General features: G+C 51.7%; 1 protein-coding gene across 1 annotated transcript in view; it reads right to left on the bottom strand.

Annotated features, from left to right (window-relative positions):
• GABBR2 (gamma-aminobutyric acid type B receptor subunit 2) overlaps positions 1–25,110 on the bottom strand; it is a 329,379-nt gene that overhangs the window by 207,582 nt on the left and 96,687 nt on the right. The window contains exon 2 of the mRNA XM_045840918.1: positions 22,594–22,731. Coding sequence (XP_045696874.1) covers positions 22,594–22,731 — 138 coding nt within the window. The remainder of the gene's footprint in view (positions 1–22,593; positions 22,732–25,110) is intronic.

Raw genomic sequence — 25,110 nt, forward strand, 5'->3', positions numbered from 1 at the left:
ACATATGTTTCCTGTGTCACCGACATCTTCAGTTCCCCGGGAGTCCTTCATGATCATGTCCCTTTCAACCCCACCCTCTTATCTGAGGCTATTTCACAGAGACCGTGCTTTCCTGCGTATGACTGAGGATACCAAACATCTTTCTAAACTTTTCTTCTTTCTCCTACAAAAATTAGATCATTTTCAGAAGTGGACTCTTCCTGCACCCCATCTGGGTATTATGTGCCTTTGATTATCTTTGCAGTGCTGTATCAAAGGCTGAGTGGTAGGTGTTTCCAGTGTATTCATCCTCCAAAGTAAGCAGGCCTTTTCAGACGCAGCTTATCGAAAGACGCACTGTGTGAATTGCCCTTGACCCTGTTTTCAATCTATTGACACTGTAAGTGAGTTATGTTTCTCAGAAAACTGGAGACTCGGTATTTGAGGACGGGTTTGGGTGTCCAGCAGGCTTTCACCTTACGCTGTTCCACACTATTCCAGGGACGCATTTCCCCTCAGTGCCCCATTTCCTGGCACTCTCGATTGACGTGGCTCCTTACATCACCCACAGCTGCCAGGGCTTTTCTTTCCTGCCCATAAAACTTTACTTGGGAGATTTCTGCTTCCTGGGATACAATGCACTCCTAGTGCCCTCCTGCCCTCTTCCTGACCAGTTTTTTTTTTCTTCTAGAAATTTGTAGCTCTGCCTAAATTTAGAAAGATAGATGAGAATAAAGAGAAAAAGCCTCTTGGTTGCCTCCGAGATCAGCAGCTGTGAGAAGAGGCATAGCTGTCCAGTTTTCTGGCTGGTAAAAGCCCTGGGTCTCTGCCTCAGGTTGTGGGTGAGAGAAGAAAAAGCTGGCCCGTTGTTTTAGGACGAATGCTATTTTATGAGGCGAGGTTCAGAATGCCAGGAGGCAAAGTTCGGTAGGATTGTCTCTATCCAGCTCTACTCACTTTATAATCAGGGAAGCCTCTAAACTTCTGGAATGTCAGGGAGTCTTAGAGCCCCTTGGTTCTTTGAGGTAGGAATTACCATCCATTTTTAGAGCGGCAGAAACCAGAAAGGCGACACAGCTGTGTCAGGTCAGTACGGGAAATACGGAGCTGGCCCTTTGACTTCACACCCAGCTCTCCGTCTTCGGCCAGCTCTGGGCTCTCAGTCCCAGAGGAGACAGGACGATGATCCAGGGCTCGCTCCTCCTTCTGAGACCTGGTGACAGTGGGAAGACATGGCTCATGACAAGACTTCCAGACTCTCTCCAACATGGCAAGTTCCCATGGTGGGCACAGTGGATCCCAGAGATTCTGGGAAACATGCTCTTAACCAGCAGAGTGGGGTGGGGAGCGAGTCATTACTACCTGTCTTTGGGTGGGAAGTTGTGGTTGGTCGCAAAACATTCTGTAGGAACTTAGGCTCTGCATATCGAACACGGAACGCCCAAGGGCAGAGAGAAGTGGAGAGCCGGCATGACTGTAAGGCCAATCTAGGGAGCTGGGAAATCAGGCTTAACGCCATCTCTGTGACTGTGAGAACAGAGCAAATAGCTTTCCCTCGGTAGGTGTCTGTTTTTCTCATCTCTGAAAACGGTGGACTGGTCCAAAGATTTTGAAGGTTTCTTGCAAGTACAGAATTCTATGCTTCCCTCTGCAACAATTGAGGAGAATGATTAAGGAGTTTGTTAGTTTTGTGTGGGTGTGTGTTTCATTTAATCTGATTTATTCAGATAACTGCTATTGGGTCTCACTCCTCTTTGCAGATGTAAACCTGGGTATAAAATGTAAATACACCTACCGACTCCAGAATCTTGATTAACTTCCCAGCCACTGATGAATTCCTGCCTAAATGCAATTCATTCTTTACCTGGTTTGGGGACTCAGAGTTGAACTTTGCTGCAGAAATAAACCATTATTCAGTGGCAAGGATAGCCAAGAGCAGCCCTACTTGCTAAATCCTAGGTGAGAAACTCGGCCAGGAGCGAGAGGGGAGGAGTGATTGAGGCTTGCTCTTTTCTCTGCCCCGTTTAATCTTTTTCCATGGGCTTGCTGACTGTTTCTGTAATTAAATGAGGGAGTTATTTGTCATCGAGGGTTCCTTTCAGCCGAGATGAATGGAACGCAACTTTCTCAGGAAGCTTCTGACAAAACCCTGTTTGTGGCCGGTGCCAGGAGGTGTACAAAGGCGCCGGGCTGTGTGCGTTGGGAACTCGGGTCCACTTCAGGCCTGTGCCAGGTCACCGCTGCGCCCGAGCCCCGCAGAAACACTGTTTGGACACAAAGTGCCTCGACGTAGATGCCTGTGAGATTAATGTGACGGGGAGCGGCTGTGAAGCATCTCCAGAGTTAATGAGGGAAAGTGAATGCCTGGTGGCTGGGTGAGTTCTCGAGGCCCCACACCCACCAAAGGCCTGCTCGGGCATCGTGTGCAGGCTTGCCCTGAGGTCGGAAACCTCCACAGTTGGGGGGAGTCAGGCTGGAACCACTCGGGGAGCATTCATCTCGCCTTCCTGTTGCTGAGGTTTAGTGTTTAATCACTCAGAGGTTCACAGTGGTTCAGCCTTTACCACCCACTCCCAAGGGCACACTCTTATTGGGAACTCATAACCATTTTGGAGGGAGGTGGGGAAAGCAATATTGTCTTTGTGTCCTGGTGATGAAACAGAGGCTCAGGCAGGTAGAATGACTTGTCTGATGCCCCGCAGCTAGCAAGGCACAACGCTGGGGTTTGAGTCCAGATATCCTGACTCCTTGAAGGTACTGTAGACGGAGCCCCCGCTGGGGGGCGAGCATGGCACGAGGGGCTTGGCGTCTGCATTCTCATGTAATGCGCAGAACAACTCTGTGAGGTAGGTGCTTTGTGATCTGCATTTTTCAGATGAAGAGATGAGGCTCAGAGAGATTGAGTCGCTTGCATTCGCTCACCCAGCAGCAACTGGAAGAGCAGGGAGACTGACCTCAGAAGCCTTTGTTCACCCCACGGACTTCTATGCTTCTTCTGTGTGATAAACATTTTTCCAAACAAAATGGAGACAACTGTACTTGAACAACAATAAAAGATCATCTAAAATTTTTTTCAAAACATATGTACTTCTTTAGTCTAACTTTGATCTTCACAAAAATGCATGCTATAGGTAGAGCAAACTTTATTATCCTCATTTACTAGACGAGGAAACGGAAGCTCAGAGAGGTCAGGTGGCTGGCTCAAGGTCACATGTTCACAAGTGGGAAGGCCAGGCCTTAAACTTGGGAATTTTGTTCTTGGCACGCAGTTCTCTCTCAAACATGCAAGGCTGATTCCTAGGGAGACCGTGGGCATAAGCTGAGAGGGCAACTGGGGCATTTGGAAGAAGGGAGAAGAAATAATAAAATTTGCTTACAAGAAAAACAGTCGTACTGCATCCGTGGCTTATTGTGCTTTTGATTCCCCAGAATGACCCAATTCAATTATGTGAAGCAAAACTCAAAGGTACATTTGATTTTCTTTTATTCAAGAGAAAATTCTTCACGTTTTCCTTTTCAAATTTCTACTATAAAACACAAACTACATATGTAAGTGTATGAAATATGCATGCTCAGTTGAAGGAGTAATAACACAACTAATATCCAACTGCCCATCACATAGTTTAAGAAATGGCTTTTATTTATTTGTAAATAGTACATTGTAAAATAATTTAACTTTTTTGCTAAGATACAATTTTCTTGGTTATGTGGCACTCTGTGATTTTTGTTTCCTTCTTCATTTCTGTCTTCAGAATCTCTATCATTATTTCACATAAAGAAGGTTGAAAAACAAATATTACTTCCTCAAATACTCTATCTTTTGTAAAAGTCAAAAACGGGAGTAAAAGAGAGAGACGGCAAAACCAAGTCAATGCTGAGAGCACAGTTCGGTCCGTGAGAATCTGGGGGCTCTGCTTGGACAGCCTGGGCCCAAATGCAGCCCCATGACGCACCAGGCACCTTCGGGAACACCCTTCGCTTTGGGGGCCTGTTTCCTTCCCTGTAAACCAGGGAGACGCACACCTGTCTCGGGGTGATCGCGAGGCCGGGAGCAGCACAGGTGCCCAGTCAGTGATGGCTAACGTCCGATCACAACTTCTAGACTTAGAAGTTAGGAGACTGGGTGGGATTTCTCACAACTACGAAAGGCCTTTTAGCTGATAAGGGCCTTTCCCTCAATGATACCACAGCCCCAAGCAAGGCAGGGTGGAGCGTGCGCATCCTACAGACGAGGAGACTCCGTGGAGGAAAGGGTTTGCTCGCAGAGGCAGGGCTGCCCCCGCCCCGGGCAGGGACGTCATTCCAAATTAGGCCCTCTGAATTCGAATCTAGGGATTTCAAATGGTTTGTTAATTTAAAAAAATAATAATGATTCCATTTCTTGTCTAATCGTGTACAATTAGAATGTATGTCTTTAATTCTCTTAAACCTCTGGTAAAAAGGTTCCATTTTCCCCTCACAGCTGTGCAGGTGACAAATGCAGGAAATTAACAAATTACATTAGAAACCTCTTCGGTTTCCTCAGCTCCTTTGCACTTTGCTTTCAGCTGATGTCTCTGGGGGTAAGAAGCGCTTTCATGTGATCACAGCTGTGAAGCCAACTGCCTTTTAATTACCACACTGCAAAAATCATGTCTCCTCATGTCAATTTAGCACCTTTAATTAGTTGATAGGTTGAAATAACATCTATGGGGGGAAACGTGTGCTGGGGCCCAGCTTGATGTTTGGAGTGGGAGAAGATGCAGCATATCCCTCTGCCGGATCTTCCCGCCTCCTCAGGGCCAGCTCCTACTCACCCTTCCAAACCTGCTCACAGCCACCTCCTCCAGGAAGCCTTCCCTGTTGTCCCTCAGTTCTCCTAGCACTATTTCTCCTCCTTGCTGTGGGAAGGTTGGATCTTCAAAAGGAGGGGTCCTCTTGGGTTCAACATACCCTCATGAGCCAACACTTTCTACAAGGAAGGGAGCAAAGAACACTAAACTCTAGCTCTCTGAGATTTGTTTCATGGTTGGTCCTGGGAAAATTAAGTTTGAATCAAGAGGAAAGATTCAAAGGTGCTTTCCAAGAACGTGAAGTTTTCTTCAGTGGGAAAGAGGAGGTCATCCTGGGCCTGCAGGACTGGGGCTGGGAGCACCAGGAAACGAAATGGGAGTGTGGCTACGGACCACAAAGACCCGGCTCCTCCTCGTGTGCCAGCTGCACGTCTGCCAGCCGTCTGCTCGGCCTCCGTGTCTGTCCCCACTTGTGACATGGAGAGAAGGAGTCCTGTCCTGACTAGCTCTCCAGGGCTCTTTAAAAAAAGTGAGAACTTGTACACAAAACTGTTTTATAGGAAGTAAGTCCTTGTGCTAACGGACGGTGAGGGCTAGGAGGCTCGACTGGTCTGCCTGACCGCCTTTTCTAGCGCCCCAGGCTCCTCTCCCACCTTCTCACCCCAGCCTCGTATTTCCCGAAACACACGCAGCTCCCTCACTCCCCCGAGAATAAGGCTCCTAAACCCGCCCCCACCTCCAGTCTAGGCCACCTCATCCAGACCATACCACACTGTATTACAAGTGCACCCTTGCTGCTCTCAATGAGACTGCGAAATAATAAGCACTCACACTGTCATATAAGTAGTCAAATATATTTGCTGAACAAATGAATGCACGGATGAATGCCAATGGAGCAAACTTAGTGTATGAGGTCCCAGAGGGAAAAATGGAACCAATGTCTGACTGTTTCTGGGAGTCCGATGTGGGTCAACATAAAGGAGAAATATTTAATAATGAGGTGCTCAAAAATGAATCAAAACCTTGTAAAGTACTGAGTTCCCCATCACTGGAGGTGTTCAAGGAGAAGTTCATGGATCACCTATCTACAAAGGTCATGAAGGGGATTCCCAAATTGGCAGGGAGTTTGCGTTAGTTAGTATTGTATTTTATGGGCACCGTTGGTGGCACACCCAATGATTTTTAGGTGAGCCCTAGGTTAATATTCTATGTCTTGATAGGAATGTTTTCTCTTTATTTACTTTAAACTATTTGCTTGGTAAATGATACTAGTTTTCCATCCATGGTATTTAAATAAAAGGATGAGTCCATTTCAAAGAAAATACTAAATAGGTTAATGAGACAAGTGCAATATGTATGTGACAAGATTAAGAAAGCGACATGCAAAGGATGAGGTCTGGGAAACAGAACTGCAGGTTCAGTAAGGAGTCTTCCAAAAATATACGGCCCTCCGAAATAACAATCTGCTCAAGTCTCCATCACTTTCCACCAAAGCAAGTCACAATGCGGATTTAAACAGTCTGGAATGGGCTAGGCTCCCATCTGGGCACTGGGAGAATGGGCACTATTAGAAGTACCAAAAACTTCAATGTGAGGGTGGATCTCTCAAATAAAATAAATTAATTACATAAAAAAGAGAAATTCCTGTAGAAGCAGAAATGGCCTAAGTAATAGTGCTGCCATATTAAGCATTATTGGAGACATGCCTGTCCTAAAAAATTGTTGTTTTTATCTGAAATTTAAATTTAGCTCAGCATCCGGGATAATATCTGGTCACCCCGCAGTGCCCCTCCAAGTCAGAGGCGGTAAGTACGTTTGAGCCTAGGTGACACTGGCAACAGGGGCTGACATGACGGTGGCTGCTGAGAGAAGTGGGTTAGGTCAGTGGAGAGCGTGTGGAGATCAATTAGTTATGTCTGCAATTAGCAGAGGAAGGGGAAGTAATAGAACCCACGTGCATCATTTATCTGTCGTCCTGGGCTTGTCCAACCCCTCATTTTACATTCTGAGGACCAGGGAAGACAAGGTACCTGCCCAGGCTCCCGGGCCACGTCCATGGCTGGGCTGGGCTAAGCTCATTTGCTGCCCCCCGCTGCCTGATCAGAACCAAAACAGAATGCTCCCCGCGCCCCGGTTATGTAATTGCAGACTGCCCTCGGCAAACGTGAACACCCACACCGGCGGCCAGAATGCACACAGCCGAACCCTCCACCTGATCCAATTCATCATCATGACTACATTTGAATGCCCCAGAATAACACCAAAAAATGTGAAACAAAATCATTTACACTCAGAGTTCTGTGGAAAAAGATGTTGTCGTGACAGCAAGCGCTCGGGGGTCTGAACCACGGCGCCCATTATGAAATATCTTGGGGGCTTTGGGTAGCGCAGCTTTACTCTACACTTCATTAACAAGCAGATATTTCACATATTGACTCAGATAGGACTGAACTACATTTGGGTTTTCTTCTTCAGCTCTCTGTTGGTCCCCCACTTATAAAGAAAGTAGGAGCCCGCAGGAGGCAGCTGTTTATTCCAGCTCTGAGCCCTCGCGGTTGTATAACTCTGTGCTGCACTCACAAACCGAGGGGAGATTCTTCTTCCTTCGGGAGAGACATGGAAATTGCTGGACTAGAGACAACATCGCCAGAAGGGTTTTTACGCTGGCCTCCTTCAGAAAGAGATTTAGTCTAACTGTTCATGTCTCCATTTGAATATTAGCCTTTCACTTCCTGTTCTTCTTAACCAAGTTCATTGGTGAGTTTTCTCATTCAACGAAGAGTTATTTTCTAGAAAAATTATAGATGCATTTTCTCTTGACCCACTAGAAACCCCACGTCTAGGAACTCATCCCCAATTATCACTGGCACAAATCACTTGACACGTGGTCAAGGTGACCCCAACAGGTTGGGAACAACCCGAATGCCCATTAGCAGGGGGTGTCCACACAGAGCAGCGCTGAGCAGCTGTAAAAAGATTAAGCACCGTCATGGTATTACAATAAAACAGTGGGTTCCTGGGAAAGTAAGTAAAAAACAGGGTGCAGAATGGCAATATAGTATGCTCTCTCTTGTGTGAGGAGGAAGGCAAGGAGCACACACACACACGTGCACAATCTACAGTAAGAAACACTGGAAGGATAAACTTAAAAAAACAGGAAAGAACAGTTATCCAGAGGTGGCAGGGAGCAGTACAGAGGCAAGCTGAATCAGAGCCAGGAACTCCGCTCGTTGTATAGTTTTGAATATAGAATCATATAAAAGTTGTATATATTTTTGAAATGAAATGGGAAGAAAAAATCAATCCCTACAAACTTAAAACCAATGAAAACCAAGCACTTAAAAAAGTGTATCAAGTTGCTGATGTAGTCTCACACAGAGAAAAATCCGTAAAGAGATTTTTAGGTACATCTTTACTGTCCAGCTAAAGGAGGATACAGCCCACCCTCCCACCACACACACACACACACACACACACACACACACTCACTGCTTTTAACTGTGTACAACGAACACCATGTACCTTTCACAATCCATCATTTTCCACATCTACTTTCTTCTCTTATTCTCTAAATACATATATACACATAAATGTGTATACACTCACATGTATATACACAGAGACATTCATATGTGAGGCCTGACCGGAAAAAGCCTAATCATTGTTAAGAAGAATGGTTTGTGTGACATCAATATAACCTGGCAGCCAACGAGAGTGGACTGGAATGAGCATGTGTGAACAATGATGACTTCACTGTACTAGTCAGTGGGGGTGGCAGATGCCCTTGAGCAAGCACGTGTACTGTGTGGCCATCACATTCAAAATGATTGAGCTAGTAGAGCAACAAATCTGCATCAGATTTTGCATTAAGCTTGAACATTCCCCCGTGGAAACTATTTTGGTGATGCAGAAGGCCACAACTATAGGCAACTGGTGATTGGCAGCTTCACCATGACAACACACTCACTCATGCAGCATGTCTCGTGCAGAGTTTTTTGCTGAAACATCGAATCACCCAGATGACTCAGCCCCCCTACAGCCCAGAATTGGTTCCCTATGACTTCTGGCTTTTTCCCAAACTAAAATCACCTTTGAAAGAGATTTCAGACCGTCGATGAGGAAAGAGAATATGAACTTCATTGTGCTTTCTTTTAACTTTTTTTGCAAGTTTGAAATTTTTCAGAATAAACAACTGGAGGAAAGGTAGAAATGTAAGGAGAGCAGCCCAAACACTGTCTGCAGGAAAAGAGTGTCTGCAACTGACTGAAATACCATCCATTTAAGATATTTTTTTAAAGATCTATGAATTCATAATGCTCCATACATAAAAGGGAGAGGCTGAGAAAGGGAGAACCCCCCAAAAAACAAAAATGAAGATTCCTAGAGGTTCTCTTAAATTCCAGGCCTGGACTCTGGGGTTCCAAGTGCCCGCCAGGGCAATGCGAGCCTGCCCTCGTGGAAGAAGCCCACCATCATCGGGCAAGCCCGGCACTGACAGGGGATCGAACCTGTGATGACGCTGCGAGGCAGATGTGCCTCCTGGAGGCTGTCATCTGGCTGGAAAGGCTTCCCAGAAAAGTGAGGTTTCAGCTGAGAGTTGAGGAATAGATCCCTGTTTGCCGGCCTGGGCTGCTGGGTGGGGCCACGGCGGCCGTGCTGTGCCAAGCGTCCGTGTGGCCATGGCTCCAGCGAAGGGGCTAGAGCTTCAGAAGACGGCGAGGACAAGCAGGGAGCCACATGCCAGCACACACGATGCCAGTGCCCCATCCAGCAGCTCATGTGGAAACTGGGGGGGGGGGAACCTGAGGAACGTCTGTTCACACTGGCATCTGGGCAGGACCTGACAGGCGTCCAGCGTGAGCCTGTGCTTCTCGGGTGGAGCGCCTCCCGCTTTACGAGGCTCTATCTCTTCATCGCGGAAAAAATAAATTATTTAATCTTCTCAGTAAACAGGCTGAAAGTGAAAACCTCTGTATAATTCAAAACGGAATTAGGCTATGCTCTATTAAAAAACAACAACAACAACAACCCACCCATTCATTATAAAGCCTCCCGGAGTAGAACTCTAAGTCCTATACGCTTGAGATACTTAGCATAGTTATTGATTTTCACCAACAACCAGTCCATCTATTTTCTGAATTCAAAAGAACCATTTATTTTTTATACATAACAAGTTACTGGATGAGTAATAGGTATAAAAGTGGTGTATGTGCGATGAATGATTCACAAGGAGCACGGAGGCCTCCTCGAGAGGTGCCCCCAGCCGGAGCCGCATCTGCTGCTGCCAGGGAGGAAGCTCCTCACAGAGGTGGGCTGGGGGGGACCGTGGGGGACACAGGACACCGCTCCTAGGCCCTGAGGTCTGCTCACCGCGGGAAGCAATCTCTGCTCTCCGTGCTTCTTGTTTTCCTCATTCTGAAAACAGGCCTCTGAGGATGATGCCTGTGCTGCCCTCCCCACAGTGTCGCCCCAAGGATTAAGTGACACCGTGTGAGAGGCAGCGAGCCTGCCCAGCGGTTGCCGGCGTGGACGCCAGACCACGTAGGCCTGGCAATCCCTTGGCGAGACGCTCAACCTCTCTGTGCCTCAGTTCCCTCATCTGTGACATGAGGAGAAGAAGAATATCCAGTTCATATGGCTGGCGTATGGAGCAAATGAGTTAATTTATGCACAGTGTTTAGACCTGTGCCTGGCTCACGGCAAAGACCACCGGATTACAAACTGGTTTTGTAAGAGGCCATCCAGAGGCAGCCATTCGGGATTTCTGAGCACCTACTCAGTGCCAGGTCCCGCGGGAGGCCCTCAGGGTACAGCCTAGGCTCGGATGGGCAGGGCCTATCCTGAAGAGGTTCGCAGTGCAGTGGGTGACACGGGGAGGGCATGTGGCAGGGGGAACAGCATGGGCCAAGGCCCAGAGAGGCGGAGAGCAGGTGCATCCCTGAGCGCAGGAAAGTGGAACAAAGCAGGGACGGACAGTAGTGCTAGTGTTGCAGCTCTTCCGCTCCTGCAGAGGGTATGACCCTCCGCAGGCTGCTTGACCTGTTGGGGCCACTTCTTTGACCTGTAGGATGGCCGGTGCCCTACCTGGAGAGCTCTGATGGGGATTAAGAGACTTCAAAGCTGAAGTCGGACTAAGTGCAAAGCTAGTCCCACTATTCCACACAAAACTGCAGGCCTAGGTGGTATGTGGCCTAGGAATAAAAAGGGAACCAGGCTTCAGATCACGAGCTCCGAAAGAAGGGAGTCCTATGCGGGCAGGGCCCAATAAAGAAGACAACAAGTTTCAGGCAGATGCTCATGGCTTGGAGGCACAGCAGATACAAGGACAATGACATGACATTATCAAGGTTACCTGGCCCATCAACTGGCCCAACACTCCCCCTTTACAATAGGAGGCCCAGAGAGGTCAAGGGGCACATGGAAGCTACACAGCTGGCCCAGGAAGCCAGTCCCAGACTCCAGGGCCCCGCCGCTACTGGAGAGGTAGACCAGGAGGCTGCCAGGGTGCCTCGGTCCTTGAGTAGGGGTCCCCGGAAGGGAGGAATGGGAAGCATGGCACAGGGAACCATGTGGGCATCATCTCAGGTCATTTCAAAACCAGCCCAGGGTCACACATAGGAGCTGGGACTGTGAGAAGCTACAGAACCTACCCAGGGTCCCCAGCTCACCAGTGCCAGAGCCCAGATGTGAACCCAGCCCATTGGACCCCAAGCCCAGGAAATGCACCCAGTATTATTGGTGTTACAGGGTGACCAAACACGTCAGCCCCTCTGTACAAATGGGCAGAAGACCACACATCACTGGGGACAAGGAGGCACAGTCAGTGCTTTTGTGCCAGAGCACCTGCCCAGCAGCCACCAAGCACCGCGGGCCCTGCCTCACAGGAGCACTGCCACAGTCCTGGGTGGGGTGGGCGCGGGCGGGGAACATCTACAGGTGAAGATGCTCGGGCTCCAGCCAGAGGAAGTGCTTTGTGTAAGGCCACCCAGGAGATGGCAGGGCCAGGACGGGAAGCCAAGTGTCCTCACATTAACCCAGTGCTCTATCTTTCGGTCCTATTTGGAACTATGGGTTCCCTCTGAGTGCTCCTGGCCACTACGGGGGGCGGGGGCAGCTCCCAGGTCAGCCCGTCAGATCTAGGCTTGAGCAGGACACACTCCGTCTGCAGCGCAGTTTGACCAGAGACCTTACAATCCAGGAGGCTGACCGTAGGGACCCCCAGAGTTGGTGAAAATGCTGATGGCACCCGCACTTCTTCGCTGCCATCCCAAAGGCGGGTCCCAGGCTGGATCAGTAGGTGTTTCCTTAAACCAAGTCCAGAGTCTGAACGCCTCTCCTTAAAACCCTTCCTCCTCAGTGGACACCTGGGCTCCTGGTTGAGCCCCCAGGTAGTCCTGGGTGAGCGGCACCTTAGGTCAGCCAGAATCACCTAGGATCCTGTCAAAATTCAGATTCAGGGTCCACGGGTCTGGGGTGGAGCCTGGGCATCTGCATTTCTGAGATGCTCCCAGGTGCCGCTGATGGTCCGTGGACCCCATAGCTACAGAATCCCTAGACCAGTGTTCCCCAAACTTCCCCGATGACGAGAACTATCCAGGGCTCTTTTTAAAAATCAGCTGCCCAGACTTCTTCCCCGGAGATGCTGATCAGGGGAGCTGGGAATCTGATTTTCAACCAGTAACCCAGCAGCCCGCGCCCACTGCATCCCTCCTGGCGAGTCCCACCATCAGATCCATTTGGGAAACACCACCTTGTACAGCCCCTCGTCTGGTGCCTGAATCCCTTCTTAGCATCCCCCACCCCTGGAGCCACCCAGCCTCCACCTGGGGGCGGCTCACCAGCTAAGGCGGGGGCTCCCACCCCCCTCTGTGTGGAATCACCTGGGGCACTAACAAGCGGCCAGAGGCCCAGGCTCCTGGACGCAGGACAGGGGCTGGTAAGGGCAACCAGCTCACCCCGTTTGCCCGAGACTTTCCCATCCACACTCTCTGCTCCATATTTATTGCCTCTGCCCCTCACAACAACCCCGTATGGTTGGCTATCACACCCATTCTACACGTTTGTCCTCCTGCAGGGAGTGGCTTTTCCAACTGCCTCTCCAGTTTTTTCCAATCGTGACCTGTCCCTCCAGACCCAGTGTGACCTGCAGTTGTGCTGCTTCCTAGCAGCGTCGCTCCACCGCGAGCGGCGTGAGTGGTTTATTTGTTTAGAATGAATTATTTACACCCCGCACATTTCCAGAAAGGGGGCGAAGGATGCATACACAATGAGGCCATCGGAGCTACACGCTGGGCACTGGTATTGCTCTAGATACCGTGGTCTGGAATTAACAATGGGAGTCAGAGCCTCGAACAGAATCTTTAACCAGCCAGACGGGAAAGATACAAGTTGGGCCCCCTCGGCAGGGATAGATCGGGAGCCGCCACGCACGTGAGAGCATCACGGCCGCCATTGCCTCTGCTTCCACGAACATGTGACTAAAAAGGCGCACGTGCGCCTCTTACAGCTGCCGTGGGCTTATTTGGCCTCTCCTTGCGGGGTCTGTTTTAATTTTACTGTTGTTCTGGATCACCTTCATGGTCTGTGAGAGTTCACTCCGTCATTCACACAACTTTGAATCTGGAGACAAATGGAGACCTATCAATCTTCAAGCAGTTCCCTGCCCAGAGCCTGGCTGGTGTCTCAGATGGCGAAGCATCAATAGTAATGTTACCCTTACACCTGCAGGGAGCTTACAGTCTGCCAGATGCTTCCACCTGCTCCACTGTCCCTGTCCTGCGTCATCCTCTGAATGGCCCCAGAAGAAGGGCAGACTTAGCTAGCCCAATTTGCAGATGAGTTCAGTGAGGCTGAAGGAGGCTGTCAATTTGTCCAGGCCTGTTCTATCACTAAGAGACAGAAAAGGGACAACTGCCCAGAGTTTCTGGATTCCAAGTCTTTGCTCTGGCCACTGCATCAAACTGCCTCTCAGCCACATCCACCTGCCCGGAGGTGGCAGCGCTGGGCACTGGGATTTGTACCGGCTGAGAGAGCCTGGGGCAGAGTACAGCAGGCGCAACACTTACTGAGTGAGGCAATGAATAAATAAATGTGGGCACGAGTCAGTGAGTGAATGAATGAATGAATGAGGACAGAATGCCTGTCCTTCCCTCAGAAGATCGACGGGTACTGCTGGCAACTCTTTGAGAGCTCACACTCCCTCCCACCCCTTCGTTCTAAACCAAAAGCTACCGGGCTCTCCTCACCTCACACGTGCCACTCCACCCGCTCTCAGAACCAGGCTCCACAGTGCCAGGCACCCAGTGACAAGGCCTGGAGGCCCATCCACAGCCTCCCGCCCTGGGGGCCTCTCCCTCCCCCTCCCTTTGGCCCACAGAGCGTGCCCTTAATACTGCCTCACCTTCTCCTCCCCCACCCCTTCCCCCCTATGAATCTAGTAGGTAGAAGCATCTCATAGATTATTAATGGGCTAAATGGCCCCTCCGGAGACCAGTGCCAAGGAAGTGCTCTGACCCGCCCTGGATCATCAGCCTCCCTTCTCTTTCTTCGACAGCAGCCACAGCAAAGTCTCCAGCGGTGCCTCATCAGGCCGCCGTTCCTAAGTGGTTTTCCACCTGTCCACAGTCCCCGTCATCACCTGCTCCACGGTAAGGGTGTGGCACCACCACCTGGGCTGGCCTCAGGGATTGTTTTTTCCATTATGGAATGAAAGCTCTATTTAATTAAACTATAGTTGATGTACAATATTATGTTAGTTTCAGGTATACAACATAGTGATTTGACATTTGTATACCTTACAAAATGATCACCACAAAAAGTCCAGTATCCATCTGTCACCGTACAAAGCTATTCTCATACTGCCGCCTGCATTTCCTTGGCTGCACTTTGCATCCCAAGATTTGACTGTGGTGGCCCAGGGGCAGACCCTGTGTGTACCTTGAGGGTCTTGCTGAAGAGCCTCCACCCTCCCCCTGCGCCTTAGCCTCAGGGACTGCGGTGCCAGAATAAATAACTTTTGTCGCTGATGCAAACCAGGGGGTGACTTTTAAACACCCATTGTTGTAATGAGAGATCTGATCCCAGGGGGCAGAAACCTTGTCCTTACAATAGCAGGTACCATTTGTATAGTCTATAAAAGTACTTTCACTAAAAAAAAAAATAAAAAGCCTTCATTGATTCTCACAATTGCAAGAAACACAGAAGGGTAGTTTGCTATTCCCAACTTCCAGGAGAGAAAAGTGAGGCTGAGAGAAATAAACTAAGACGCATAACAAATATGTACAAATGGTACATATTACAAAGCACTGGGCAGCAAGCCAGTTACTGTGAGAACTTGGGCAAGATCCTACCCACCCTGGGCCTCTGTTTCCCGGCCTGTATAATGGGGAGACCGGACAAAATGGTTACTTAGTCCCTACCAGCTTTGTCTTTCTATGAATCTACTTCAAATTCCACAACCCACAGCGAAGAAAGAAACAATCTTTTGATTTTCCAGACAGCCTGCAGCTTTACTAAGATGATCACTTGACAAAATCAAGTCTGAAGATGACACAATTTTTATTCCTAGGAAGCAAATGTTGACCAATAGTTAAACGAACAGTTTGAGTGATGCTGGAATTCTGCAAATAGCAAAGGGCCTGATTTGGGGGTTTTCGCTGATCTGTTCATCGTTTGTTTGTTTTTTTAATGTTATACCCAAGCATGATTTAGGGTTCCCTGAAAACACATCCTGAATGTGCTGGCACACAGTTGCCAGCACTTGTACAAACTCAGCACCAACGGTCTCCATCCGCATGCCCTCCTCCCCTCACCCCTGCGCATGAGCTTCTCCAAGCAGATCGCCCCACCACACACACCAAAATGTTCCTCCCCAGGAAGGCCCCCAGGGGTGCCACAGCAGGCCAGCAGGCACGGCGGGCTGCTGAGGGGACTCCTGGGACAGCGCCAGGAGAAATGCATCTACAATTTCGTATTAATCTGCCGCGGCCGCCTTTTAAAGGACAGGCTCTGCAGGACACGGTTCTTGACGAAGCAGTGTTTGTGCTTCCCTACGAGCAGCCCTTATCCCTTCAGGAGTCTGACTCTATTTCCATCAGCTGGCGTATTTCTGTCTGCAGGCCGAGGCGGCGATCATCTCACTCCCGGGAAAGAAGGGGTTCTGTCCTGGTTTCCTAGAAGGTCAGAGCCCCTCTCGCCGCATCTCTCGTGCCTTTGCTGGGCTCTGCCTCTGTCTCTTGTTCCGGATGCCCTGCCTCCATCTTCCCCACCGGCTCCAAATACCTCGGCTCTCCTGCCTCCCCCCCACCCAGGCCCCACGCTTTCGGAAGGACAAGTAGGCGGGCAGGAGGTCTGCAGAACTGCTTGAGCAAAGCGCAAGGCTGGGTCAGAAGCAAGCCACGTTCAGATCTCTGAGGCCAGGATTCTTGGGGGTCTGAACAATTTTTCCAAAGGAAACACATTAGTTAAAAAGCATTGGGTCCAGAAATAGGAGATGAGGGCTGAGGCCAAGGCACAGACCATCTCGGGCCTCCCTGGGCTTTTCTTTAACAAGGGACTGCAGTTGGAGAGCCACTGGGTCTGTCCAGGTCTGGCAGGCTCTAACGACCCGCCCTCATGACTAGGGCCGAGCCTGAGGCCTGGAAGGCAGAATCCAGAGCTCTGTTGGTGAACGTTCCCCCGGCACCACTCCGCATCTGAGCCAGGCCTGCGCCAGGCCCAGGGTGCAGGGGTGAGTGAGGCCGGGCCCTGATCTCAGGCAGCTCCAGGGCAGGGCTAGTGCAGGCACAGGGCAGCAAACACTGTGGGAGGGGTGTGTGGGGAACAGAGCACAGAGGTGGGGGTGGGGGGGGGCTCCCCAGAGGAAGGGCAGGCAAGCGGCACTGGGAGAAATGAGCAGGGTCCGGCCAGGTGGAGAGACCAGGGCAGAGGAAACAGCCTGAACAGAGGCTGGCAGAATGCAGGAGTAGGAGTAGGGTGGTGGGGGTGGGGATGGTGAGGTGATAGAGCCCCCTCTTGCCATGCCATAGACTGTGGGCTTTGCCCCGGTGGCACTAGGACATTTGCCCCAGCGGCATCCCCTGCTACCTCCTCCACATGAGCAGCATAAACTGAAGTTCTCTGGACCAGGAGTGCCCAGTAGGTCCCAGTGTCTAGGTGAACTGGTCTTAGAGGTTACCTGGCTTAGCAAATCTCCAGAACCCAACAGTATCTAATCACCTGAGCTGCCGGTATGCATACAGCAGCAGGGGTGAGGAGTGGAGTGTCCAGCCCTTGAGGGATTTGGTGAGTCTCCTAACCTGAACCCGCTCAGAGCAGAGCCAGGAATTTGCATGAACAGGAGCACATCCCCAGCCCCCATGTGTGGCTTTTACAATACAGTCTGAGAGCCAGCATCCTAGTCTGTGTCTACTGTGTATTAAATCTCCCCAACAGCAGGCCTGGTAGAGACTGGGACGCTTGGGGGATCTCGGGCAACAGGGAACTCGCTTCTGCACAGCCAGGCAGGCTGCTCCAGGCTGGATGCCTCCAGCCACAAGCGTAAACCCTGCTCCCCTCTAACTTCACCCACTGCTCCCATGGGTCCCCACCTACATTACAGAGAGGCAGCAACATCTCCCATAGAACCATGCAGCTCTAGAGGCAAGACTCCTCCCTCCTTCCCAGAGCCCCGTGTGTTCTTTGGCCTGAATGTGCTCAGTCTCCAAGGGCTAGACCCTGGCCCTCCCCAGGTGACTCCCAGGCTATGCCCTGGTGTGTCCTTCCCAGTGTGAGGCTCAGGTCTGAGGCCCCCGCATGGGCAAGGTCAGATGGATAGGAGAGGGACAGAGCCTACACGTCAGACTCCAGCCTCCATGAACATCCTCAAATCCAGCTGGAGCAGCTGATTTGCCCAGCAGCTAAAGGACTCACATATCACGACTTAAACAATATTAGCCTCTCCACACAGCAACCATGAATCAAGAAGCCCAGCAAAGGCAAGTTAAATTTAACCAATTTCAGCACCAGGGTGCATTTCACCCCCTCTGTCCTGCGCATGCCTATTTTTGCAGCACCGGGAGACTGAAACAACTAAATACGTATTCCAGGCCGCCTCCCCCAGAAGGAAGTCAGAGCCACTTTTCAATTACACAAATTACATGCATTTTCCCATGTGTGAAACTCAGGGATTCATCAAATCCCTTGAATGACAGCAGACCCACACATCCAGCCCTCCGCCATCTCTGTAAGCAAGCTCAGACTCCTGGAGGTGGAAAGGGGGAGGGGAGCTCCCCAGAATCTGGCCCGTAACAAATGGCGCTGTGCTCCCCGAGAGTGGGGGAAGGCAGAAATCGGGCTCCATGGCTGCTCCCCATCAGGATCTGGATCTTTGCTTATGTCCCACTTGCCCGGGGGCCCTCCCTATGATTCTGCTTTCAAACTGCTGGGTGCCTTCCAGTTCCCAGCCCCTCCGGGAGCCCCATCCGTGCACAGCCCCGGATCTGCCCCACTGTCTGTCAGTGGATGCCTAGCAGGGAGTGGCCTGGGAATGGCCCCAGGAGCCTGTCAACAATGCAGAGGGATTCTGTTGAGGGGGCTGAGAATCTGCATTTTCTCTGGAGCCCCGCACACCCCCCCATGACCACGTCCACACTGTGAGCAGCACTGCAGGGGAGGGGTTCAGGCGCCCAGCCCCTTCCCAGGGCTTGGTCCACTCAGTGCTCGGGGTGGACCCCCGGGTGCCAGGCCCTGCGTGAGGCACTGACACCCAGGAGACCACGGGAATGGCAGTCCCTGCCCCCGGGAAGCCTGCGGTCTCACAGGGGAGACTGGAGACACAGGGCCCGTGGAAGCGAGGCCTGCTGGGGTGTGGCTGGGAGGGGAATGACATGGGTGTGACAGTTCAGAGTTTGAATTTGAACACTTCACCTAAAATGTCATGCGGTGTGCTTGAGTGCGATATGGCTATGTTACAGAATCCCAAGCTCATGATTTTGTAACGAAGGGTTTTGTAATGAAAAGGGGGTGTTACTTGTGCCAGACCCTGTAGAATACACTATTTCTCACACAATGGACATGCCGAAGGCAACCAAGAAGCTACGCAGAACCAAGTTTCTCAGCCTTCTTTTCGCCTGCCCTGTCACTCTCCCGGGAGCGGTTCTCCCGCATCCCGCCCACTCGTGAAATGTTAACACCACGGATAACTATATACCCACTTAGGTACTGTACATACGTCCTGTGCTTTATACATAAAAAGAATGAGATTTTCTGCCTTCTCCCCAGAAGAACCAATTTTCGCCCCCTTGGGGGAGATGGCCCCTGTTGAAAAGGCAATGTTTAGGAAGGAACTGTGAATTCATTTTGGGGCCTGGGGATGGGGAGCCCAGAAGGGAAGGGATCAGGGAAGGCATCACAGAGGAGGTGGTATCTGTCCAGGGTGTTGAAGGATGAGCAGGAGTTCTGCAAGCAGAGAAGGGACTCAGCGACAAGTCTCCCTGGTGGGGCAGGCTGAGCTCCCGCCTTGCTCTCACACGTCAGTGGTGGCTGGCCTGCCAGGGGGTCGCTGGTGCTCTTCGCCTCCCACTGCACTCTGTGCAATACCCCCGACACACACACTACACCAGAGCTCATTTGCATGATCAACAGAATGTGACAGAAATGATGATGTTCAACTTCTGAAGCTAGTTGGTACTAAGACTCTGCCACCTCTGCCTTGAACTTGCTTTGGGGGAAGCCAGTCAGTGGCCCTACGGAGAGACCCTCGTGGAGAGGCACCAACTTGCCAGCCAGGCGAGGAAGCCGCACCAGGAGCGGGTTCTGCAGCCCCAGCCCAGGCTTCAGACGATGCCAGCCCCCGGCCTTCAACCCCCCGCATGGGACGCCGAGCACCCCGGAGCAGATGCAAGTCATCTGCAGGTCTGCATGCCTGACCCACAGAAACAATGAAATAACAAATTACTGTTGCTTTAACCACTAAGCACTGGGGTGATGAGTTACACAGCAATAAATAACGAAGACAAGCCCCACCTCACAACCCGGTTCCCTGTCTTGTCGACTCCGCCAGGCTGCAGGCCGTCGTGCACACGCTGAGGTCAGGCAGCTCTGGCTGGTGAGCCAGGAGTTTCCAACGTTGTGCTTGTTTCTGCGGCTCCTTGGAGAATTCCAGGCAGTCCCAGCGAGGCTGTGAGGGGGCCGGGAAGCTCCCCAGACTCTTCTCTGGGTGAGGGTTTCCCAGAGACCTTTCTGGGACCTCTCCAGAGACCTCTCATCTGGGAGAAATGTCAGTCTGCCGATCCTTTGTCCTACCATCCCTTCCTCCTTCCTTCCAGCCTCCGATCACTTGGTGGGCATCTAACGAGGTCTGTGAAGTGTTGGGCGCCAGGAAAAAGAGGAGTAACTCAGGCCCAGGTTCCGTCCTCAAGGAGCTCACAGCCCAGCTACACATGTCCTCACCTCTGCGGAGCCCTGAGGGAGCGACCGGCAGAGAGTGTGGGGGACAGCTGTACAGGCCGACTAGAAGTAAACGGGGTGGTGAGGGGAAAAAATTCCTAGAAGGGCTACTTTCGCTGGTGCAGTGAGGAATGGCTTCCTGGAAGAGGCAGCATTTGAAGCTGGGGCTCTCAGAATGGGTAGGACTGACACACTGGATATGGAGAGAGTGAGATGTCTCGGGTGGCGGGAACTGTGCTGCGGGAAAGACCAGGGGTGCTAAGAATCAGGGTGCTCAACCTGGGGAGGACAGGCGATGGGGCACGGGTGACAACAACCACAAAACCAGAAACACACAGTGCTTGCAAGGTGCCAGGCACAGCTGTAATCCCTTTTTAATCATGTAATCCATATAGCAGCCCTGCGAGGTCAGTCTTCTTGGGACCCTGACTACATTTAGGGGTGAGGGACTGAGGCTCGCGTGGCAGCTCCAAGTGGTGCGCAGGGTGGGTAGAGAGCTCCCTGGCATCCAGGAAAGGAAGCTCGGGTACAGAGAAGGGAAGTGACTTGGCCAGGGTCTCACAGCTGTCGACAGGCACCGCGGGGCCAGGAGCCAGGCTCACGGGGCACACGGAGCTGGGCCGGCTCCCATGCAGTGGTTTGGTCTGTGCTCCACCACGCATGACTCACTGCTGCCCAAGCCCACACACTCCCACCTCCCGCTTTCGCACACCCGGCATCCTCTGCCAGCAGCGCTCTCCTCCGTGCCTCCAGCTGTCCAACACCCTCTCCTCCTTCGCAGCCAGCTCAGCATCACCTCCCGCGGAAGCCTTCCTCATCCCTGGGCTGAGTGGGCGGCCCTCCCTCTTCACACCTCTGCCACGGCTGGTCCCACCTCCCCTCCACTCCCAGCACCCCAGGCGCACGGGGCCAGACCCAGAGGTCTTCAGGCAGCTCAAGCAAGCAGAGCAAAGCCGGATCCCCCGCCCTGTGGCCCAGCTCCTGCCTGCCTCTTCGTTCTCACTCTCACCCCCTGACAACCCACCCGCCATGCTCCAGCCCCACTGCCCTCTTTCCTGTTCCCCGGACACGCCAGGTTCTCCCCGTCACGGGCTGTCTGCACTGGCCGCTCCGCCCCCAAATACGGGTGCTCTGCGCCAGCCAGTCTTTCTCACCCTCCAGGCCTCAGCTCAAATGCTGCCTGCTCCGCGAAGACTTCTCTGCCTACCCCGAGGCAGCCGCGGTTTATCTCCTCACCCTGTTGACAGCCCGATTTGCCTGCCACAGACTGACCGCAGGGGCCAGACTGCCTGAGTGTAAACCATGGCTCTGTGACTCAGGAGCTGTGGCTATGAGTAACCTTTCCTGTGTACTTCAGTTTCCTCATCTATGAAACGGAATGACAATGGTACCTACAGCACAGAGCAGGTATACGGGTTAAACGAGTTAATACATACACGTGCTCAGAGCAGTGCCTGGTATGCAGCAAGCGTGATGTATGTATTATATAAGTGTTAACTCACTATTATTACTTGTTTGTGTGCTTACTGCCTGCCTCCCTCCTAGAATGCAAGCTTCGAAAGGGTAGAGACTTTATCACTATCCTGTCCTGGTTAGCACTATATCCTGGTTAGCACTCCACCCCCAGTGTCTACCAACATTCTAGGCACAGCAAGTTGCCCATTATGTTTGTTGGGTGGATGGATGGATGGGGGAGGCAAAGAAGTAACACGTGTGCATGGGCAACCACTCGTCCCAGGGGGCCACAGCTTTCCATGCCCCTCTCTCGCACTCCAAAGAACAGCTAGCTTGCACTGGTGAGTTCTGCCTGCAACAGACCATGCACACCCTGGTGGAACTTCGGGCTGTGCATAACATTTGCCAGTGTGAAGAGTAAATAATCAGCCAGGAACCCCAGGAAAGGCTTAACTGAGGACAAAGGCAGTCTTAGTGGACAGGAGAACTCCAGTGGGGAAGAGAGGTTTGAGAGGGAACAGATGAAGAACCATCTGGGGAAGGGGAAAGAGAGAGCGGGGTTCTGAGGCTTGAAAGTCCAGGGTGCATCGGGGGAGCGGTCAGTTGTCTGGAGCGGCTGGGCCATGGAATGTGTGGCAGGGACAGGAGATGACACGGGACAGGCAGACTGGCTGGAATTTGATGGCCCTGAGAGTCAGGCTAGGGAGTCACTGCAAGACTTCAAACGCAGAGAGGTGGTGTTGGGGCTACCCTGGAGAGACCCGCTGTGGTGGCCATGCCAGGGCTGACCAGAAGGTCAGGCCGGGAGGTGGGGGCAGCAGGAGGCTGTGCAATCACAGGAAAGGATGGGCCAGGGCCTATGTCAGGAAACTTAGGAACCAGGCTGGACAAGGGACCATTCCTGCAAAAGACTGGTGGCCATTCAAGATAGTCCCCCAACAGAAGGTGGCTTGGAGCTTACCTGAACCAGGTTCCAGCCTTGGAGGGACTCTGCGATGATGGACGTAACGGATGGACAGACGCCCCCGAACACCATCAAGTGGTTCGGCCCGTACTTTATTGCGTCGTAGAAGGCTTTCAGTCCTTTCGCGTTATCACACTGGGGAGCAACACACAGAAAGAGAAGCCCGAATTAGAAACAGCTTTCCCCGGGGGCAAGAGCCCAACAGCGGATTCACACGAACAGATGTGCCTCGTGAGAAGCCTTCTGGGCTTCAGTCCTCTCACCGGCGGGGCCTCTCGTCACACCAGCCCCGGGTCTGTGCTGTGAGCTCCGTGAAGCGTGATCTTGGCACCCCCGACCCCCATCCTGGTTCCCCAATGCCTCACAGTGGGGCCTCCCCTTCCATGGCCATTTACGCTTGGGAGGGTGATTTTCAAAAAAGCGGAAAAGAACCAATGTTGGCGAGGACACGGAGACACTGGAACCCTTGCGTATTATCAGTGGTGGGAATGCAAAATGGTGCGGCTGCTGCAGAAAACAGGCTGGCCGTTCCTCAGATGGTTGAGTAGAGTTACCACATGATCCAGCATCTCACTGCTAGGCACATACCCCAAAGGACCGAAAGCGAGAACGCCAACAGATACCCGTGCTCGCAGCAGCCAGAGGGTAGAAACGACGGACGTGCTCATCAACGATGAGCGGGAAACACACTGCGGCGGACACAGACGGCGGACCGTCACTCAGCCTGGGAAACTAAGGGAACTCTGATACACAGTTACGACCTGGATGAACCTCGGGGACATTGTGTGAAGGGAATAAGCCAGATGCAGAAGGAAAACACCGTGTGATTCCGCCTGTATGAGGTGCCTGGGGTCGTCCGATGCACAGACACAGAGAACGAATGGCGGCCGCCAGGGGCGGGGCGAGGGGAGAGGAGGAGTCAGTGTTTATGGATACAGTCTCAGCGTGGGTGGTGGAAACACTGGAGAGGGGGGCGGTGACGGCGGCAGCACAACAGTGTGAATGCTCTGAAGGCCACGTGACTCTGTGTACACCTAAAAACGTATTGTATGTTATGTATCTTTTATCACAATTTAAAAAAAGGAGGGGGAGGAGAAGGAGGAGACATGCTGAAGGGAAGAACTGGTTCAGCAGACACCTGCCAAACGCAGCTCTGCGTCAGCCCGGGCTAGGCGCGCAGGGAACAGAGGTTGGACCTGGCCCCTGCCAAGGAGCGCGCCTTGGGGAAAGGCACGACAGCAGACCCTGGAGATCTACTACGGACACGAACGAGGAGCAAGTCCACGGGTGCTGGCAGTCAGGACGGCTCGCTCCCCTGCCTCCCCACCTCCACCTCTCTCATCGGGCCCCGCGGTCAGCTCTCCCCTGGACAGAGGCTCTGGCTCCTCACTGGGCTTCTTGCTCCCCGTGGGGCCCAGGTCAGCCCACTGGCCTCCACCAGCCTGAGGGCCTCTGTGAACATAAAGTAGTCCTTCTCACTCCGCTGCTTTCCGTGCACCTAAAACCCAAACTCTTCACAGAATACAATTCTCAGAAGGTTAGAAACGCCACTCTCAGGAAAATCAATAGTGGGTACACGCTGCCCTTTTACTTAGCTCATGAATAAGGGAACCTGCAGGACGGCAAAATGGAGTCAAAAGGAAATTTAAGAGACAGGGGTTTTTACAGTGAATGGAAAAATAAGAAAGGAGATAAAATTGCTAAGTTAGATATAAAACTGGTTACTGCCTTACAGGGCAATACAACTATAACCTTTGGGGACAGAAAAGAAAATAACTCAAAACCTGTACAATGTACCAGTTTTAGAGAATTATAAGATGTCTGAGCTTTAAATTCCCCAGGCCAGAGGACCCTCGGGCAGGGCTGTTGCAAAATGCTCCAGGTGTTTGGCTGTCTGTATAATTTGCATACTTTGTATCACTTACAAGTTTGGTATGATATTCTTGACCCTCCTTTGCATGACGGATGCCAGAAGCCACAAGGCCTGGCCTCCGTCTCACTCTGACCTGACTTTCCTCCCCCTCCCCATTCCCAGTGCTCGTCCAGTACAGTCTCACCGGCCTCCTTCTTGTTCCTTGAAATCGAAAGCCATTTCCTTCCTGCCCCGGGGCCTTTGCACTTGCTGTTTTCTCCAGGAATAACATTCATTTGGTTCCCCACAGAACTGGCTGTTTTTTATCATTCAGGTCTTGGTGTGGCTGTTACCTCCACAGTGAAGCTGTTATGATCCCTCCTTCCCTAAATGGTCCCCGCTCCCAGTCGCTTACTAAAAGCCACGTTCTGCACTGCCCTGATGTGGTTCCTAAAATTATCTGAAATCATCTTTTCTATTTTTTTGTTTGCCTGTTGATTGGCAGGCCTCTCAGCTAGGATGCAAGGCCCCTGAGGGCAAGGATGGTTATGGCTGCTTTCACTGCTGTCTCCCTGGAGCTCGGACAGGGCCTCCGGCGGGACTCAGGGAAAATCTGTTGACTGCCTGAAGCGGAAGTTCTGATGTTCTCCCCACAGCTACTT

Source organism: Phyllostomus hastatus, unplaced genomic scaffold (genome assembly GCF_019186645.2).
Source record: "Phyllostomus hastatus isolate PE091 unplaced genomic scaffold, TTU_PhHast_1.1 phas_contig_34, whole genome shotgun sequence".
Taxonomy (NCBI): domain Eukaryota; kingdom Metazoa; phylum Chordata; class Mammalia; order Chiroptera; family Phyllostomidae; genus Phyllostomus; species Phyllostomus hastatus.